At 35.4% G+C, this 20,834-nt stretch overlaps 1 protein-coding gene across 4 annotated transcripts in view; it reads right to left on the minus strand.

Moving 5' to 3' along the window:
- Window positions 1-4,697: 4,697 nt before the first annotated feature.
- Window positions 4,698-20,834, minus strand: part of PDCD10 (programmed cell death 10) — a 34,013-nt gene continuing 17,876 nt past the window's right edge. For all 4 annotated transcript variants that reach the window (XM_026665979.2, XM_026665970.2, XM_087965284.1 and 1 more), the window contains 7 exons: window positions 18,955-19,167; window positions 17,886-17,939; window positions 15,355-15,472; window positions 14,463-14,589; window positions 11,299-11,377; window positions 10,797-10,879; window positions 4,698-5,189 (listed from right to left, as the gene is read on the minus strand). In XM_026665979.2, coding sequence (XP_026521764.1) covers window positions 5,108-5,189; window positions 10,797-10,879; window positions 11,299-11,377; window positions 14,463-14,589; window positions 15,355-15,472; window positions 17,886-17,939; window positions 18,955-19,050 — 639 coding nt within the window. In that variant the 5' untranslated portion in view covers window positions 19,051-19,167 and the 3' untranslated portion in view covers window positions 4,698-5,107. The remainder of the gene's footprint in view (window positions 5,190-10,796; window positions 10,880-11,298; window positions 11,378-14,462; window positions 14,590-15,354; window positions 15,473-17,885; window positions 17,940-18,954; window positions 19,168-20,834) is intronic.

Consider the following 20,834-nt stretch of genomic DNA (forward strand, 5'->3'; position numbering starts at 1 on the left):
TTGGCTAGTGGTTAAGGTAACAGGCTAGAAACTGGGAAACTGTGAATTCTAATCCTACCTTAAGCACAAAGCCAGCTGGGTGACCTTGGGCCAATCATTTTTCTCAGCTCTGAGAAGGAAACAGCAATTCACTTCTGAAAAAACCTTGTCAAGAAAACTGCAAGGACTTGTTCAGACAATCTCCAAAAATCAGACATTGTTTGAGTTAAAAATAGTTCATACTGAAGGTATCCTAAACCAGTGTTCCTCAATCTTAGCAAGTCTAAGATATGTGGAATTCAGGTTCCAGAATTCCTCAGCTAGCATGGCTGGGGAATTCTGGGTGTTGATATCCATATATTTTAAGATTAAGAAACACTGTCCTAAACAGAAGGATTTAGGCCCCCACACACAAAAAAAGTAATTTCGATAGTTTGATTTTAACTAACTGGATTTCAGTTGTAAAACATATATAATTGTTGATCAAAGGAAACATCTTCACCAGCTTTTTAATCAAAATGTGGAACCAAAGAAATAATACTCCATTGGGAATGTTCTATCTAACTCAAGAATCTTTTCTCTTCATTCAGTTACATAATCTGTTCATGCTTGAGGAAAGTTCTCTTATACACATTTCCCTGAAACCGCACAGATCACATGGGGACTTATTCCGGAATAAACATCAGTTGGAAAGTCAATGAGGCACTGAAGAAGCACGATTAGCTGATCCAAAATTTTGGCAATTGCAAAAATAAAGGCGCTCACACAAAGCCTGAACATGTACAAGGATCTAGCTATCTTTTGATGCCTACATTTCAAGTAAAACAGAATGCTTTGATCTTTTCTTCTATTTTAGACATCGCACTTTCTAGTAAGAATCATGGGGTCCCTTTGTAGCAGTCATTGTGCGTAGAAACTACTTTTGAGGATTAAGCTTTTGTTTGGTTTTGGTTTTGCTCTGAAGTCAGGAGCTGTGGTCAATTTCTGCCCTATTGCTGAGATTAATCCAAGGATATACAGAAAATGTCACAGCTTTACAATGAATGTCTGTGCTGTATCCCTGTGAAGTAAAAAATTCCAATCAATTTTGCTAAAGAGCAATACAGAAGAAATTTGGAGTTTGGATAAAGCTTCCATCTGCTCTGTATCAAGGACCACCTGTAGCTAATAGATAAGGCAGTCAGATGAGACAGCCAGGTTTGCACATACAAAGTGAACAACTATGAAATGGTTTAACATGATGAGGTTGAATCTAGTTAACATCAAGCAACTTCCTGTATTTATGACAGGAATTATATTGCAGCAATCCTCAACATATAACCATTTGCTTAATGACCATTTGGAGTTACAATGACACTGAAAAAAGTGAAAACACAACAGCTTCTGAACATTTTCTGTAGCTAACATATGGCTTATCAGTGAAAAAAACTGAAGCTGAAGAGGCTAGATATTTTAGCAAGACTGAAGATAAATCTCCAAAACAACCATGAAGTCCTTGCCGGGGTGGGGGGGTGGGGGTGGGATGTTTTGGAGTAGCCTTCATACTCGCCAGAGTTGAATATTAAGATCTGTGGACATCTTAAATATATAGGGCATGCATAAAGATCTCAGAATTTTTGAGCTGGAAAACTTCTGCTAGGAAAAAATATGACTGGTGGCAGCAGTGGAATTGGAATAGAAACTACAGGGTGCCTTTAGAAGGTGTTATTTATATTCAGCAGCAATTGAAATTGCATTGCTAAATATTTGCCATTGTGCTGCTGAAATTTAACATCATAATTTCAGAAGCCCTGAACACTTTCTTCTTTATCATATACCTATTAACCAATACTCAGATAAGAGGAACTAGCATTAGATTAGCAAGAAGACTGTAATCAAGAACACACAATATTTACACAAGCCAAGACTAACAGGACACCTGTTACACAGTCATTAAACCATACTTTGTATTACAATAACATGTCTGTGAAATGAAAACCAAGGAGAGAGAGAGAGAGATTGAGAGAGGGAGGGAGGGAGGGAGAGAGGGTGGGGAGGAGAGGGACACTCTTGCGGTAAGGACCTGGCAAACTGAAGATGTCCTGGAAGAAGCAGGGGATATTATGGTTAAAATTGTCAGCCAGATTTATTATTTATTAGACAAATTTATATGAATGCCCAATGCACTTCAGTGACTTCGGGTAGCTTATAACATTAAAGACCCACAATATAAAAACCTATAAAACCCTGACACCCATGGAAGCAACACAATCAAATCAACTACTTGATCAGCTCCATCTCCATTGATTTCCATCAATGACAAAACCAGGTCTTCATGGTTTTTTGAAATAGTAGCAAGATGGGGGCCAATCGTACTTCGGAAGGAATATGTTGCACGGAGAAGGGTCTACCACCAAAAAGGTCCTCTTTTGCAGGGCAGAATCTCTCAAGCATGCAATGTTTTTTTTCTTTTCAAAGAGCCTGGGTGAAAATGGTCTCTTTTACTCAACTTCTTTGAGAGAGCTACCTCCCTCCCTTTGGAAGTCAGTTCATCACAACATGCACAATCCCTTAACAATCCCATTGGGGAAAGCCATGATGCAGGTGTAAGGTCAGGTCAGGTCGCATGGCTACCTGCTTTACCACCATCACTCTTACATTTTGGGTTCAATCATGATCATAAGTTGAGTACTTGTACATGATGCTGAAGATTTTTCTCAGTTACAAAAATGTACAAAAAAACTCTATTAAAGGAGTTATACAACCAATGTTTAACTAAGACATTGCGAAAAATCATTCTTATTATTCTTGCAGAAATAGTGGTGAAAGAAAAAAAAAGTAATGCAAACGGCATGATCACAATATAGATAAGCTGTTCACAAAGACATGTAAAAAGGAGATCCTAGCATGACAGCTCTACAACAAACAAATGAATTTGTTGGAAATCAGCTGTCCTAGCATGACAGCTCACAGTAGTGATCATTTAGATTGTTATACTAATATTAAACAGCATAGATATTAAACCATTTATTTAAACATACATATTAAATGCACAAATGAGTAGACTTGATCTCTTACATTGATATAAATGCAATACTTTATTAAATATAATTTCTAGCACAGTGATACGGGCAGCCTGCATGTTATCTTCACCTCTTTTTCTTTCATTGGTTTTTGTTATCAAAATTAAATGCCAAACTCTTTTGGGCAAACTCCAATTTTGCTTTTGTTACACTGCCAAATGCTAAGAGATATTTCCACCAGAATATTTACTTCAAATTAAGTAAATTTCTTAATTTTCAGTGAAGCTAAATTAGTACACCAAGGTCATACTATCGAATGGAGGCTGCGTTGATTGTGAAAAGCTCAGAAATACACCTCTTAATCAATCACACTCTCCCAATTCTGAATAATTTTCAGAGATTATATAGTCAAAACAAACATACACCATACCCTGGCACTAGGTATCATTCATATGTGTGTGTGTGTGTGTGTGTGTGTGTGTGTGTGTATGTATGTATGTGTATATATATATATATATATATATATATGGATCTTTGGTTATTCGGGTTTTCTCCCGCGTAAGATTCAAAGTATCTAGGCAACGTTTCGGCGAGGTCCCACTCGCCATCTTCAGGCTGGTGCTTTCGGCTTAGTGCCAGTGCAAGCAGTGTGTGACCGGAGCTGCCATCTCTCTATATATACAAGTGGTGGGGGATGGTGTGCTGGGCTGGTTGGCTGTGCTGCAGCCTCTTGATTGGTTGATGGAGTTGATGTTGGTATAATGGGCTGTGTAATGGCCTTTTGTTGTAGAGATATCCTGGATCTTGTGCTGTCCTGGATCTTGTAGAGATATCCTGGATCTTGTGCTATCCTGGATCTTGTGCTGTCCCCCTTGTGAGTGGGACCTCGCCGAAACGTTGCCTAGATACTTTGAATCTTACGCGGGAGAAAACCCGAATAACCAAAGATCCACATACAAATACCCGCGAGAACCTCAGAAAACATTATATATATATATGGTTTTCTTTCTCTCTCTCTCTCTCTCTCTCTCTCTCTCTCTCTCTCTCTGTGTGTGTGTGTGTGTATTCATTCTTGAGTTTTCGCGGGTACTTACATGTATGGTATTCAGCTTTGTTCGGGTATTTTCCCACGTCATTATAGTTGTGCTTTTATTACATGTATGGTATTCAGCTTTGTTCGGGTATTTTCCCACGTCATTATAGTTGTGCTTTTAAAGTTGTAGCAACGTTTCGGCAGAATCTCATCTGCCATCATCAGGCAGTACAGTACAATACAGAAGCCTGATGATGGCAGATGAGATTCTGCCGAAACGTTGCTACAACTTTAAAAGCACAACTATAATGACGTGGGAAAATACCCGAACAAAGCTGAATACCATACATGTAAGTACCTGCGAAAACTTAACACACACACACACAAAACTGCACATCTACTTTCCCTCCCCAAAGAGGTCCTGCAGCTCACGCCACCTCTAATGATGAATTCTTTGGTAATATAATAATTTACTCTAAAAATAATTTGGAAAAAAAAATCAAGCTTTGAGGGAAAGACTCAGTAGTTAAGAGTGAATTTCTGTGCAGGAAACTTTGAAGATGCTGTCTTAGATTTGATCTTCTTAAAAGGACATCATTCTTTGTATGAACTCTGAAGACGTATGTACATCACCCCGCTGATTTTAGGTTGAAGGACACCATTATGGGATAAAATTATAGAGATAAACAGATGTAAACTATTTATTGAATATTTGCCACCAATATTGTTAAATACATAATTCTGTTGCAGTTTTTCGCTTTCAAGTTAAAATGTCAGAAACAGAACACCAAATATTTACAGTTCTTATAAGGAATGTTACATAATGACACATTAAGGCGTAAATTCTTTTGGCTTATAATTCTGAAAAGAATAATAGCAAAAAAGTGATGCAAAATCTTCATTGTGTGATTATGATTAAGCTATGTTTTTACAAAAATATGGTGTAAGATGGCAATAAATCCCATTCAAATCCTGCATTAAGTCCCTTCAAGTGGGATTGATAATTTACACAGTCAAAACTTTAAAGTTTACATATAAAGGTATCCTATCAGTCATTGAAAACTACAGCTCTCAACCTATACAGTTTTTTTTTTCAGGCCACAGTTTTGAAGGTCTGGAGTATCAAGTTAGTTTGATGAATTAGTCGGTTGGCACTTATGAACACATTTATTGCCCTATTATAAAGAAAAACAGAAAAAGGAGATACATTAGCAACAAGATAGACTTATACAGAATAGAAAGCCATCATATCAAATACAACTAATTTTTACAATGAAATCCTATACACTGCTTCTGGAGTGTAGTATTAAAATATACAACAGTATTTCACAAAGGAAGTTCAACAATATAAAATTCTGGTTGAAGATTTTTTTAATACTCTAACTCTGACAATAAGTAGAGATCTTTTCTTAAATGAGAAAAATATTGAATCCTTTATTAAATTCTAACAGTTAATTCACCATAGAAAATTAATGTTGTTGTTAAAAGAACCAAGTTATCATGTTGCAATCCTATACTTACTTATCCGCCTCAATGAATTCAATGGACATTGTTTCTGAATACAAGAATATCCCATGGGATCCTTGGTGCTCTCTGAACTTGTTGCTTTTTTGCAGATGTTTCATTATCCAGCTAGGTAACATCATTAGTGCTGAGCTCAGATTGCTCAAGGACCCCACAGTTCAACCTTGAACTACAAAAATTCTTTTCTATTGGTATACACCATTCGCTTGTAAATCAAATTCCTGCTAAAGTGATCCTAGTTATGGAAAACAGCATATGGATTTGGATATGAATTTTCCCTCGTTTATAAAAGCTACTTATTCCAAAACCTTGCAATCTGGTAAAAACACCCATCCAAATTCAGTGCTTTAAATATTTTCAGTGAGGAAAGTAGACGAATCAGCAAAGGAGTCAACATATATGTTTATCAGGAAATATGATTTCAAGATCATGAAAATAAAAAAATCTGAATCTTGTAGCATAATGGCCAGTTGGTAAAATTTGTGCAATATTGGCTGAAAACGTTTGTGTTTTCTGGGCTGATGAGAATATACTTGATGAAAGAAATTTATCAGCCACAGTGAAGATGATTACTCCACAACTTGTTAATCATTTGTAGCTTCTGTTACATTAAGGATTAGGACAGAGTTATAGCAAATCAGTAACAATTGTAACTATGTTTTGAAGGGGCTAGAAAGGATACATTTAAGCCATCACTTATTGTATATACTACCTTCTAAGTCAAAAGAAGCATTATAGATAATTATAACATTTATACAAATTCAAATAAGTTAGATCCCAAAGGGTTTTTCAAAACACATTTTGAATAAGATTACCTCCACTAATGACAGAAATTAAAAGTTGATAAAGAACTTAAAGAAATAAAGTCTGATGGCCTAAAGGAAAAACTCTGAATGGTTATATTGATAGCAGAATGAAATTAACACAAGGAAAAAGCCAGTTTAGGGTATTCATTTTAAAATCTACCTGGAAAGAGATCCATATCATAAAAAAAGGAAAAGTACCACCGACTCAGAACTATAGAGCTGGCACAGCTATAAACTACATACGGGAAATTAAAACTTCAGAATTAATTGAGATTAGGGGAAAAGGTACAAAAGATACTAAAAATAACACACAAAAAATAGCTTCTTTAAATATGCTCAAAATAAAAGGAAAAAGAATCAATAGAGCAGCTGCCCAGGGAAGGTAAAATGCTGTTAAGTAACAAAGAAAAGGCAGTCCTACTCAAATCCACTTGTGTTCAGTTGTTTCCAAATAAATCTCTAGGAAGAGATTAATTATATCCTGTTTTACTTAGGGACCTACATGACTGTCTTTCTGAGTTCAAGTATGATGTTTCAGAAATTCTACAGAAAAATAAAGCACCTTTTGATCCCTAAACACTTACTAATACTTTCAAAAAGAGGGGAAAGGAAAATCCAGCAAGCTATAGAACAATCATTCTGATGTCAATACCTGCAGAAATCCTAAAACAAATCATAAAGAGGTAGGTATCCTTGAAAAAAAAAATCAGTAATTGTTAGAAACTAGCAATTATTTCTCAACAATAAACATTTCTTGTTGGTTAATTAAGTTAATTCCTTAATAGATTGTAATAAACATAACATGACCAAAGCACTTAGTAAGAGTATCCCATGACATGCTGACCAACAAGTAATCTAAGTATGGGTTAGACAGCATAATAAATAAGTAGATATATACCTAGACTTAGAAAATGATATTCAAGAAATGCTCATCAATGTTTTTGCAACAAATTGGACTGTGATATCAAGTGGTGTGTCATAAAGATCAAATGTGGCTCTTAATATTTTCATTAAGGATTTGAGTGAAGAGATAGAAATGCCTATCAAATTTATATATAATACAAAATTGGGACAGCTAGAATACAGAACTAAAATTCAAAACAATATTGATAGTTGTAGAAATGGGTAGAATGCAACAGAATGGGATTTAACAGAAATAAATGCAAAGTTCTTAACTCAGAAAATATACTCTGAATGCACAAATATAGGAGGTGAAATAGCAAGTGCAATCTTAGACAGCATCAATTTCCAAATAATTGAAAATAATAGTTCCACTCTATTCACCTTTGACCATATTTCACTTTAAGCCCGGGTTAACAGTATAGTGTAGTCCTTGACTTATGACTGCAATTGGACTGGATTTCTACTCATAAGTCATTACTTATGTCATAAGTCAAGGCACCCAACATTTTTTTGCAATATTTGTGGTCAGTGGTCATTAAATAAATTTGTGGTTGATAAGCAAATGCTGTAGCTGATAAGAGCAAACCCATTCTCCTAAATGGATGGTCTTTGCCAAAATAAAGTTCATAAATTGAGGATTATCTGTACTCATAAAAAGTTGAAACAACTTCAGAGACAACAACGATGATCAAAGGATTAGATATTAACTCCCTTGAAGAGAATTTGAAGGAGAAGAATATTTTTAACTTTTCAGCATTCATAAAAGATGATTGAAGAGGAATATATAAGCACTTGGGAGGACCAAATGTCGCTGTCTGTTAGTTCTTATTTAAGTCAGAGGAAGTTAAATTATATATTAAGACTAAGAATACTTTGACAGTGGAGTCAGCTACCTAAAGAGAGATGACTGTCCAGGTGGAGGTTAGATAGCCACCCATCTGAGAAGTTTAATTTTGGTTTCTGAACTGAAATTCACAACTAAATGAATTCAATGAATGCTCCCAACTCTATAATTCTATTTAAAAACAAAACAAAACCCCATCCCCAAAATCGACTTAATTTTCTTTGCTTACATTTATCCATGGGCAAACAAAGTTAATTCCTTGGATGTACATTAACAATTCAGAATAATGACTTACTAAAAAAGCTAAATCAATGGAATAGTGGAAAAAAACCTGGAGACTTTTGGAGTATTAGCATTGTTCGGCTAGCTACAATCACAAGCAAGGTCAAAGAACAGATGGGATTTTTCCTCCTCACTACACAGTATTAAAATTGTTCTTCAGCGGCTTCTAATATGGATTGTATTCTGTTGCTTTCAAAGCACCACTCATACATTTTTTAATATATGCTTCTCTTTTTCATACCTGCACAGAACTTGGAACTATATTTATGTAATTTATTCCTTCAAAACATTAGGAGTTTGTTACTACCCTGTTCCCAGTGCTAGAATTCCAGGTGGTCTCATATTTTTGTACAAACCAGACAAATCCCTTGCTACTACATATACCATGTTGAGGGTGTCAATATCCTGTAACCAATTATGGCCTATCAGATGATTCTTGAAAATCTGGAAACAGAGCCGAAATACAAGAGTTTTCCCTCCAGATTTTTCCTCCAACAATTGTTATTCAGAAGCACACAGTGACTCTGTATCTAAGCAACAAGCTATCATACTTAGATGCGAGGAGTGGTTCTTCCTTTTATCAGCCTTTAAAAATAAATGATTTCTCTCTTATGGAAATCCCATTTAGCTTGTAGTCAGTAGGAGGCAGCAAGCACATAGCCAACTTACTCTATTCCCATAAAAACAACACAGGGTCAGAGTGCATTACAAGAGACCCCAGAGAATGTAAGTCTGGGGCTATAGGTTACCATATTTTCCGGACTATAAGCCGCTACTTTTTCCCCATGCTTTGAACCCTGCGGCTTGTACAACAATGTGGCTTATCTAAACATTTTTCTTCGCTAACTGCCATCAGGGAGCGCAAAAACCTGACAGATGCGAGAGGTCAATGCAAAGAAAAAGACGCTAGCGGTAGTTTTTGGCGCGCTCGAGGCAAGCAGCACGACACGTACAAACGCAAAATATTTTTCACACCCTCATCATGGAAAGTACACGAAGAAAAGCATATGATGCAGCTTCTAAGTTGAAAGCAATCAATCTGTCTATCCAGGAAGGAAATAGAGCTGCTGCACATAAGCTTGGCGTTAATGAATCAATGGTGAGACGTTGGAGACGTCTGGCCGCATACGAAGAGCATTCTTCTCTTTCTGTTAAATATCTCATTTCACAATGTATATATCTGCGGCTTATAGTCTGGTGCGGCTAATATATGTAAAAATATTTTTTTCTTTTAAAATTTAATGGGTGCGGCTTATATTCTGATGCGCTCTATAGTCCGGAAAATACGGTAGATTGAGCCATTAAAAAGAAAATCGATAGAAGACAACAGCAAACTCTACATTATTCTCAAGAAAACCACACACTTGTCTAGAAATATGAAGTGCTTTCAATTTAGAATGTCAACCCCCCCCCCAAAAGGGGGGGGGGGCGATAATACCATACCTCTTGGTGACTCTTTAAAACCCAGGAAAAGTCACAACTCCTTTAAGGATGTGCTAAAAGATGCATGCACATTCACTCTGAAGCCCTTTTTTTTCAGGCTTTGGATCCAAAGAGTTCTACATTCCTAGACATGTTCATACAGTTATCAGAAATTCGTATCTACTGGAGAATCTCAACTTTATAGCTATAGAAATTTGTCGTTCATTTTGATAGGTGAAATCTTTGTTTCTAGACAAGGAAAAATTCCCATTGTTTCCCTTCTTTTATTAGATTGTTAAAAATCTTTTGTCAGAGCACTCATAAATATGAAATAATTGATAGCCGAGTCAGAGGATTGATACTTTTGTGACTTTTCCCATTTTGAAAATTCCATATATTTTATGTTATGAAAGAACAATGTGTTACTCTATATATTGACATGGGGTCTTTGGTCTAATGTCATGAAATTTTAGTCTGCTTCCAAAGCCCTCTATAAGAGATTATTTCCAGCCTCTAGTAAATGATATATGTTCTTTCCTTGCAAGAAAAGAGAATGAAAGGTATCATAGAGATGTGCCAAAAACAAAGTTTTGAAAAGAACAAGAAACAGCTTCAGAGACAATGGATATACATGCCCGCTTTACTGCAAATATCTTCTGACCACCCACTCCACCCCATCTGTTAGGGGTCCCCATGGGAATGTGTTCCCTCCTAAGATTGTTTTTAGCAAGGATGAAAAGGAAGACATAATTACTATTAGAACAGTGATGCTGTAGATTCCCAAGGAGAATTAAAAATTAAGTAGACTCATTGATGCCTAAGTTTAAAAAGCAAATGTTACAATCTGTTCAATTTTTTTCATGCTTTGCTAAACTGGAACTGATGGAGCAATTAAGATGTTAAGATTGTTGCAAAGTATTTTGGAATACAAATTATTAAGACAAAAAAAAAAAGGAAATAGTCACCAAATAAAAAAAGAAAAAAAAGAAATATATACTTACTTTCCATCTTTAAAATAAGTTTTCAAAGTGTCACTGAAACTTTTGGAGTATTTTACAAATTCTTTTTTTTGGTGTTCAAGTGCCTGAAAAAGTTTATGTAAATAGTAATTAAAGTTTTCATTTTTCTCGGACATTATGTTTTAGTCAATGAACACAGAACAAGATGAGAAAAGGTATACAATAAATGTTGGAAATGGCAAAATCCACAATTTAAATGATGAAAAGGTACTTCTACAATGACTTTTGCTTAATGTTTGTAAAGTATTAATTCTACAAACAATAGAAATATTAAACTTTAAAGCAGTCATTATTGATTAAAAATCCACATAGACTGAAAAATCTCTATTCATCATTCTGATTGTCTTTTTATTTGCCAGTTTGTATTAATTGAAAAATTATGTTTACAATTTATACTATCTGAATATGAAGCTGCGTATATTTGTAATGCTTGTACTTAATTATATTTCTGATGAGGCACTATAGTAGAAATTAATTCACATACCCTCCGGTTCTGATATTGGTATTTCTTGAAGACATTATTTACTGTATCGAGAAGTTCCTTTATTGCACTGGCAATGTCCCTGTTTGGTAATGAAAATATAATTGAAATTTTTAAAGTGAAGCTGCAGAATTTTAATCACTTTCAAAATTATGTTTGAAATGTATTTCTAAAAGATTTCCTGTCATGTATAGTGAGTTTTAGATATGCACAGCAAGAGGAAACAACAAGAGCTAATTAAAGTATATGGTACTTCAAGATCTAAATTACATTTAATGCATTCTTCATACGTGGAAAACTAGCATCTGGAAATTACAGAACAATACTCTGAAGCAGCAGGAGCCTTGGCTTACCTTTACAATCAAGTCTTTCCCTGGAACAATTTTGAATATGTATGTTTATAAACTGCATAGATTTGACTTTTGATACCTTATACTTAATAAAGAAAAATTGCTCTGATGTACTTTGAACTATCTTGAAAGTACAGTTTTCATGAACTGATGCTAAAATCTTGTCCCATTCATCTTTATTTAAATAAAAGTAAATGTTATTTAATTAAAGCTAAACTAACTGGAAAAAACCTGCCGTAGTATATACTCCTGAAATAATTCAATGGCAACTATCTTTGATCCTAAAATTAATGGATACAATTTCATCTAGATTTTAAGCTTACAATATAATGAAACCAAACCACTCTGTGTAGGAGTAAGAGAGAAAAATCTTTTAAGAGAGAAAAGGCAGCTTAATCTACAGACAGGTTAAAACTCTATTTACAATATTAACTTTAAAAAAATACTTTGGAACCCAAGACCCACTGCTAAGTTGAAAACAGAGTTTGGAAATATCTTCTACTATGGCTGTCCCAAAGGTGCTTTTTCAGGAGGCAACTGGACTTTATTGTTTTTTCTTTTGAAGACATTTTGCTTCTCATCCAAGAAGCTTCTTCAGCTGACTGGATACTGGGGAATGAAATGATTTATATTCCTTGCAGACAGCTGGTAAACTGCACCCTTTCAGAGCGTCGTTGAAGCACTTGGAGGTTTATCTGTGTCCTCAGGGTCACCTGAGTAGTGTTCCTGATTCCTGTTACCAGCTTTTTGCAAGGAATATAACTCCTTCCATTCTCCACTATCCTGTAGAGCTGAAGAAGTTTCTTGGATGAGAAGTGAAACATCTTCAAAAGAAAAAACAAGAAAGTCCAATTGCCTCCTGAAAAAGCACTTTTGGAATAACTATGACCTGGATGACTGAGAATCTCCAGACTTCTACCATGGTTGCTTGTATTTAAGGTCACAGGGATGTATCAGTTGTCATCTGTCAGCCCCTTTATTTACTGAACATCCTCCAAAATGAACTAGTGATCCTTTTGGGGCATTTCTGTATTAATATCAGTATCTCTGTTTTATATGTGAGGAAATCAAAACTAGTATTTTAAAACTGATCCAGGAGAGGAAAGCCACGCGTCCCCAGCTCTATATACATGAGAACTTTGCTCCAATCAGTAAATATTTGCATTTTGTTCCACTACTGTTAAGACAGAAAATCTCTCAGTGTATAATTAAAGGACAGAGGAGACTTTATAGAAGACATTTATATCAAAATAACCTTATGAACAATTCAATTTTTTATAGATTGACTCTAATCTCTATAACTAGGCAAGGAGGTTAGGTAAACCCATACATTCAATTATTTGAATATATAAATTGTCTTTGGCTGATACCTTAGGTTTTTAGTTGAAACAGTTGAGAGTTTAAATTTTTTGCTAGTTGCTCTGAGTTGCATTGGTGAGTGGGCGACCTTATAACTAAACCAATAGATGATTAATTCTATAGTTCTGTTAACTTGCATTGCACATGATTGTTTTCATACTGGACTGCAAAAAAGTCATTTTAATTCCTATAGCAATGCATGTGCAGTATGAAAATCCCACTAATGAGGTACCTGAGCTACTAATAACTGAAATCACTATAAAAATTCTGTATTTTACATTATAATTTTCTACACAGAGTTAAAAAGAAGCAATGGACACACAGAGACATCTATCTCCCTTTTATCGAGTTGGATCCTAAAAAAATGAACTCCAAGAAAAGAAAAAAGCCTTCCTATTATAACTTTGGATAAAACCCAGATAAGAACATGGGTTTTTCTAGCAAGTCTCTAATCTTCTGGGTATTATCATGGCTTAATAAAATGTTACAGATAAGAAAAAAAAAAGTATTCCTATTCTACAATAAAGAACATGTATATTTTTATTTTCTAGTAGACTTACTGTCCACCAATCCTAAACAATGGAATCAGAAAATTTCTGATAATTAACTTTACAAATGGAATTAAGTTAAAATTAATGACTCTGTTTTACACAATTACATATAATGAGCCCCTGCATTGCATAGCTATTTTAAGCATCAGCTTCATAGTTTTTGGTTTTGAAAACTCAATCAACTATGGACAAAATGTGAAAGGAGACCCACGCACCTTTTTTGAGGGAAATTCTGGATACATTATATGTACTAAGAGATCTATCTATTTGAATTAACAGGGAGCAATTGGACATTTGAAAAAACTCCATAAGTAGTTATTAAAAGAAGCATAGTGCTGCAGAAAGGAAAAAAGATTTTAAGATAGATTATCTCAGTTTCCAAACCAAAATGGAGGAAAAAAGGCTCCGAAATAAGCACAGGCAACTTCATATTCAGAGCATGTAAAAATTTTCTGAGCAATGGGGAATAAAATCCCAAAAGCACTGCAATTTTAGGTGAGAGAAGACTGGAAAGTGCAATTTATAAAAGAGGGGCAACTCGCCAGGATGACTTATAAGATTTCAGGTCTGATGCAGCATTATTGCCACAGGATTATATTGTTAGAAATAAAAGGATTTAAGTACAAAGGGCACAGAATAGGGATCACTGACAGAATTGCTATAGCTATAATATCCATGGTTATTACTCCAGTAGCTAAAACCAACCCACAGCTTGACCATTCAACAGTAAGTAAGCATTCATTTTGAAGCAAAAATTCCATGAAATGAAAACAGCAATTTTATAAAATATCAGTAATAATCAGAATTACAGTACAAGACAAAAAATTATTTCTTTTATAAATATAAAGCCACAGCTGGCCAAAGAAGTTACACTTTAGAATAGCTTTTTAGTTTGATTAGTATTTACTTGATTGTCTGAAGAAACCTCACTCTGTCATTGATCTCATCTGGAATCTTGCTGAGAATCTGTTTAAGTGCTCGTGCCTTTTCATTGAGGTCTTGGAATTCGGGCTCTGGTCTTTCAATCATATACTCTGGGGGGAGGAGGAAGAAAATATAAATGGATTTCTCTAAGTTAGTTATAAATTAAACTTAAAAGGGCTGGCAACATCCTTAATCATGTTAAACTTAAAACAAGCAACAAATAAGAACACTAAATTAATCCCAAGTCTATTTTGTAAGGAAAAGACTATTGATTTCTAATGATGTAATTCAATATAATGCCAGCCCAAACTGAACAATTTAGAGTAACCTTCTTAAAGCACAAGTTATGAGAAGTATTCCAGTTATATGAGAGTCATTTCAGAGTAATGAAACCTAATGCATAAGATGAAACTTTTTCTTTCTTTTTAAAGCTTCCTTAAAAATCTGAAGATTGGATCTTATTTCTGAGTAAAGAAGACAGTGCTAGGGACTATAGGGAATTGGCTAAACATACATTTTATTCCATTCCAAGAAATTTCCTCCACCCATATTTTTTTTTTGCATTTATCCTCTTTAATTCTTACTTCATTCTGCTATCTACTCTATGGCTTTTTAAAAAATTAGAATGTCAAGTTTTTTTGTTTTTCCCCCTTTTCTCTCAAGTAAGACTAGCACAGAGCCACCAAGCTACAAGAATTATCAAAAGAAATATCACAAAGGATACATAATTTACAATATATAACAGTAAAAGGTACAGACTGAAGTGACAACCTGGAAATTCAGCTGTGTTTATGAATAAAACAGAAATAACAAACTTTTTTTTTTAAATAAACCCACCCAAACCCAATGAGGAAACAGCCATTGACAGGAAATACCTTCTACATCATCCGCTGCCATGCGCAAAAGAGATTCAGTAAAATTAACTTCAATGCTTTTCTTCTCCAAAATTTTAATGATAATATCTTGTGTGAGACCTGGGTTTTCCCTTTCTGCCTGTATTTCAAAGAAGAGATTTCAGATTTCTTCTGACATATTGAAAGGGGAGAACAGCTTCCAACAAAACTACTATACGAATTTTAAGACATCTGAGTAGAACTGGCTTATCATAAACATTGATTTTGCACTGCCATTTTTTCCTCCAAAGACAAGACCATATTTCTTGAACTAAATAATTATTTTTACCTGTAATGTGGCCCAATTAGTCTGTTTTTAAATTTCTTTGCAGTATTTATTTATGTAAATCATTCCTTTTTCTTCTATCTTTCACACTAACTAATAGTCTTCAGGTTACAACCCTAACTGGGACCAGACACGCAGTTGCTAAGCAAAGTGCTAAGCAATGGAAGTTCTGGCAACCCTTGAGGGCATTAGATGAGGACTGTGTGGCCATTAAGTGAGGTCTTCTTGCTTCTCCAGTGTCCTCCCTGATTGGGGCCAGCAAGTTCTCTTCACTTCCCTGCTTCACTAACCATGCAGATCCTGGGCTTGCAACCTCACCCAGCCCTTGGGTCAGCAATGGGAGAAAAATGACGATGAAAGTCAATTGGTGGCAACAACAGCAGGGACAGGTGGTGGAATGCAGGGCAGTCAAAAGGGCACCGATGGGGGATGGATAGGCACATACGAGGAGCTGAAGTAGAGGTAGTTTGAACAGAGCAGGAGAATATGACTATGGGACACTATGATCAGTTGTAAATGTGAGTTGGTTGCCAAGCACCCAAATTTTGATCCCATGACTGTGGGAATGCTACAACAGCTAGTATTTCAAGGGGTAGTCATAACTATTATCTGTTCAGCAATATTGTAAATTTGAACAGTTGTGGGATGCATACACATAACTCAAGGACTATCTGTGAAAACTTTATATAACATTTGTCTTTGTTTCCTTATGACATGAGCTAAATGAAATTAAGAAAGGCAGTAATCTTCTCTGTTTTCACTTATTTTTCAAGCTACCATTAGAATTATTTTTAAAAACTACCCATAAGTTAGATAGGTAACATAAACAGGCAATGTATCAGACATTACATTGTCCCAAAACACTGCAAAACCTTATTTTTCCTGAATTCCTTTTTAAAGAAACATTTCAGAGTGTTTTAAGAAACATTTCAGAGTGTTTTTAGAGTACTCGTTTTTCAGGCTTAAAAAGATTGTTTAATACAGGCAGTCCCCAGATTAAGAACAAGTTCCATTCTTCAATCTCTCTTTAAATTGAATGTGTACCTAAGTCAGAACTCATACTTACAAACAAATTGCCAATTACTAAAAATGGTGGATGGCATTCTCCTTCCTTGAGCTGACAAACTTCTGAAGCCACACAATGTTTTTATAAACTACTAGAAACTGACTGTATATAAAAATGTATATCAGAGGTCCATATAGATTCAATAGTTTATCATCTTGAGAAAGGAGAATACTGTCTACCATTTTTAGCAATAGGCAGCCTGCTTGTAAGCATAACTTGCCTATAAATCAGACATTCTTAATCCAGGGAATGCCTGCACTAAAATTCAATCATAGAATTAATGACAATAAACTATGGGTCAATATTTTCTTAGGATAACTTTATAAGACAAACTAAAATGATTTTAATTGTCTCAATTATAAATTAGAGAAACTCTATTTTCAACTGACATACTTCTGATTTAAAGAATATCAAGATACTATAAATATAATAAGGTAAAGAATATCAAGATACTATTTAGCAATATGAGTCGGCTAATCATAGGAAACTTTAATCATCTAAGTAGTTGATGTCTTTCAAACATCTGTGAAGGAGCTTTGTGATCTCTTCAACACTCTTTTACTGAAAATATGTGTCCAGGGGAGGGCAGGGAAGGGACTGTTTCTTTCCTAGACCTTCACCGCCAACCAGAAGTACCATGAGGATATCAAGACAGAGGACTTAGATGAAAAGAAGAATCTTTCTGATGTTCAAAAGGCTTCATAATATTTTACCATATCTTTCTACTACCTGGTCTTAACTTAAAATGAACAAGTGCCAAGTGTTAGATATGTTAATGTGAAAGTTGTGAATGAAAATCTTTAATGAAATATAACGTTAAATTTGTTAGTATTGTTAGCTTACATATTCCCATGTATTATACCCATTGAAGTTTCATAAACATAAATGAATCATAACCAATGAGTTAATATCTTAATTTCAGCTTATTCTTTAAATTTAATATTAAGCTATTATCTGAGAGTATCTATTTCTGGAAAATAGGGTTTATAAATAAACTGATTGACTACACACTTTTTCCTTAGAGCAGAAAAACAATGTTATTTTAAGTTAGAATTAGTAACTAAATCTACTTTGCAGAATTTTACAATATTTTAATGTTTATATCTTAATATAAAATATTCATATTTTGGTGTTATATAAGCAAATATATATTATTCTCACCTTAATAAAAGCTGCTCTCAATGTTTGAGCTGCTGACAGATTTACTCGTTCTAGCTGCGAAAATTAGAAATAAACAGTTATACCAAATAAATAAGAAGTTAAAATACAGTATCATTACTGATAATATTTTTAAGGATTTTTGTTGATCTGGATAAGATTTTTGCGGCTCAGGTACTGCAAGCCTCTTATAAGCAGAAAATAATCATATCCAATAAAAAGAATCTAATGAAATAGTCTTAAATCTGAAAAAGTTTTGCTGTCATGTTCTGCCATAACAGCTTTTCATAACTTGTGACTCAGGATGTGTGGACCACAATTCCCAACCAGCATGACTATTCCTGAAAATTCTGGGTAGATGAAATCCACACATTTGGAACATATAAACAGATACAACATTTAACAGATAAATGTTTGTATAGCAGATGATGCTCTATGAAATTGGCCTATATAGGTGTCAGGGAAAACAAAATATTAAACATAAATAACTCTCCTATGAAGGGCGAAGATGGCAAGCCAAAAATATAGTCTTATTATTTTAGACTGTCTGATCAAAATAACCCTTCAGAATAAATGTGTAACAATGACACCATTTCTATGAATACAGAAAATATGAATATTTTCTTGATAAATAACCCAAAACCATCTCATTTTCATTTGTTCAAAGCCTAAATACATTTATTGTTTCTCATCTATACAAACAGATTCTGTAATGTTTAACAGAAAACATTTCTATAAAACCAAGTAGCTGCAAAAAGCATAAACCTTTCCACCTTATAAAATATGTCTGACTAATCTGAAATGTTAATTAAACAATGAAGTCTACATTCCAGTCCCTTGTATAATGCTGGAATGCATCTTGAGAGTTTATAAATGTAGAATATAATACTCAGAATTAAGGAATTAAATTCCAACAAACCAAGCAGTCTGTCATGAAGCCAAGAAATATGGACAGAAAGGAAGCAGAACTCATAAGAAGAAAATGAGTACTAATATAAGCAAGATAGTAGCCAACTTAAAATTTTGTTTCCCAAGTACTATATTGCAAAGAAAATAAAATTGAACCTATTACCTCATTAAAGACAGGATACATAACTGCATAAAGAGGCATGGAAACCATAGAAGTGGTCTCTGCTTCATTCCTCATCTCTTCCATTGTCATCCTCATTCAAAGACCCACTCTTGAAGAAAAAGGCTACTGAAGCAACAGATTCCTCATTCAATTACAGCTATATTTTTTCTCCTTATTGTAGCTAGATGTTTATAATATTTAAAATATGTAGCTCTGAAAAAAGAAGAGAGAAACATTCATTACTAGATGTACCAATTTTGAAACAATCAGTACCAAAATATTTTTATCAGCAGTGTTGGCATAGCCTTTATCACTTAATTCTTCGGTAAAAACTATTAAATCCTGTTTCACTTAGTTGGCAACTTGTAAGTAGTTAACACAGTTGTTGCAGTAAATTCTCACAAGTTCTTAAACTACTAAAGAACACAACTTCTATTTTTAACATTTCCAGCAATAATTGTTCACCAGTGTTAGTAAGCATTGTCATATGTCATAAAACTTAGGTGGAAAGAGATATGTGAGAGACTTGAAAGAGCAAGTAATCTACCAGCATAAATGCCAAAGTTAAGACTGGATATCCATATAGCTTATATAGCATTGCAAAAATATAGACAAACCTCTAAATCATTGGTTGCTTTAAACCAAAGAGAAATTGCACATTCCAGTTCTATCCAGCAATTAATGGCTCAATGATAACAATGATTCATACGTAAAACATATACTGTTACCTAGTAACAGTACGTGACTCAATGGGATGCAGTTGCCATTCTGACTGGTCAACTGTGGCCCTGCTCAACCAGTCTGCCTGCACATTGGATATTCCTGAGATATGTTCTGCTCTTAGGGACAACAGGTTTCTCTCTGCCCACCTGCACAATTGAGTTGCTTCCAGCATTAGAGATCTGGAGCGTGTGCCCCCCTGCCGGTTTATGTGGGCCTTGGTAGCCACATTGTCCGTGAGGAGAAGCACATGTCTCCCCACCACCTCTTGCCTTAGATCCTTGAGTGCTAAGTGGGCAGCCCTGAGCTCTAGCCAATTTATGTTGTGGGTGAGCTCCTCTCGTGACCACCACCCCTGGGTGACCTGGGCTCCCAAGTGGGCCCCCCCAACCATAGAGACTGGCGTCGGTGGTGATGGTAATCCTCTGGGGTTCCCTGTACAAGCATCCCTGATCCATGGCTCGGGACTGCCACCAATGGAGGGAACGAAGAACTGGCAAGGGGAAACGAACCCTCCTTGGAGAGTCGCCCCTGCTCGCCCTCTGGTAAGGGAGCAGGAACCACTGAAGGATTTGGGCGTGGAAGTGGGCCCATGGGATGATCCTGATGCACGATATCATCTTGCTGAGAAGTTGAGACAGCAAGATGATAGGTGCCTCCCTGGAAGACAGGATCAGCGATGTGACTTCCCTGATACTGTCTCGACACTCCTGTGAGAGAAAAACCTGTCCGGCCAAGTTGTCTATAATGGCCCCCAAATGCAAGATCCGAGTCGATGGTACTAGGTGGCATTTGTCCAGGTTTATCGAGAACCCATGCTCTTGATGAATCCTGATTGTCGACATCAGATCCTCCTCCGCCTGGGGTCTGGAAGAGGATGCTATCAGGATGTCGTCCAAATAGCATTGGATCCTTATGGGTAAGGTTCTGAGGTGTGCCGCTACCGCTGCCAAGAGTTTGGTAAAAGCCCGAGGGGCTGATGACAGGCCGAATGGTAGAACCCTGTATTGAAAATGGCAGCCGCCATAGCAAAACCTCAGGAACTGACGGTGGTTGGGGTGTATGGGCACATGGAGGTAGGCCTCCGTCAAGTCTACCGAGGCCAAAAAATCTTCCTCCTGCAGTCCCTCTAGAATGGAGTGGAGGGAGTGCATCTTGAA

This window comes from Notechis scutatus, chromosome 4 (genome assembly GCF_049901735.1).
Source record: "Notechis scutatus isolate UNSWTSFEM ecotype Mainland chromosome 4, rNotScu1.2, whole genome shotgun sequence".
Lineage (NCBI taxonomy): Eukaryota > Metazoa > Chordata > Lepidosauria > Squamata > Elapidae > Notechis > Notechis scutatus.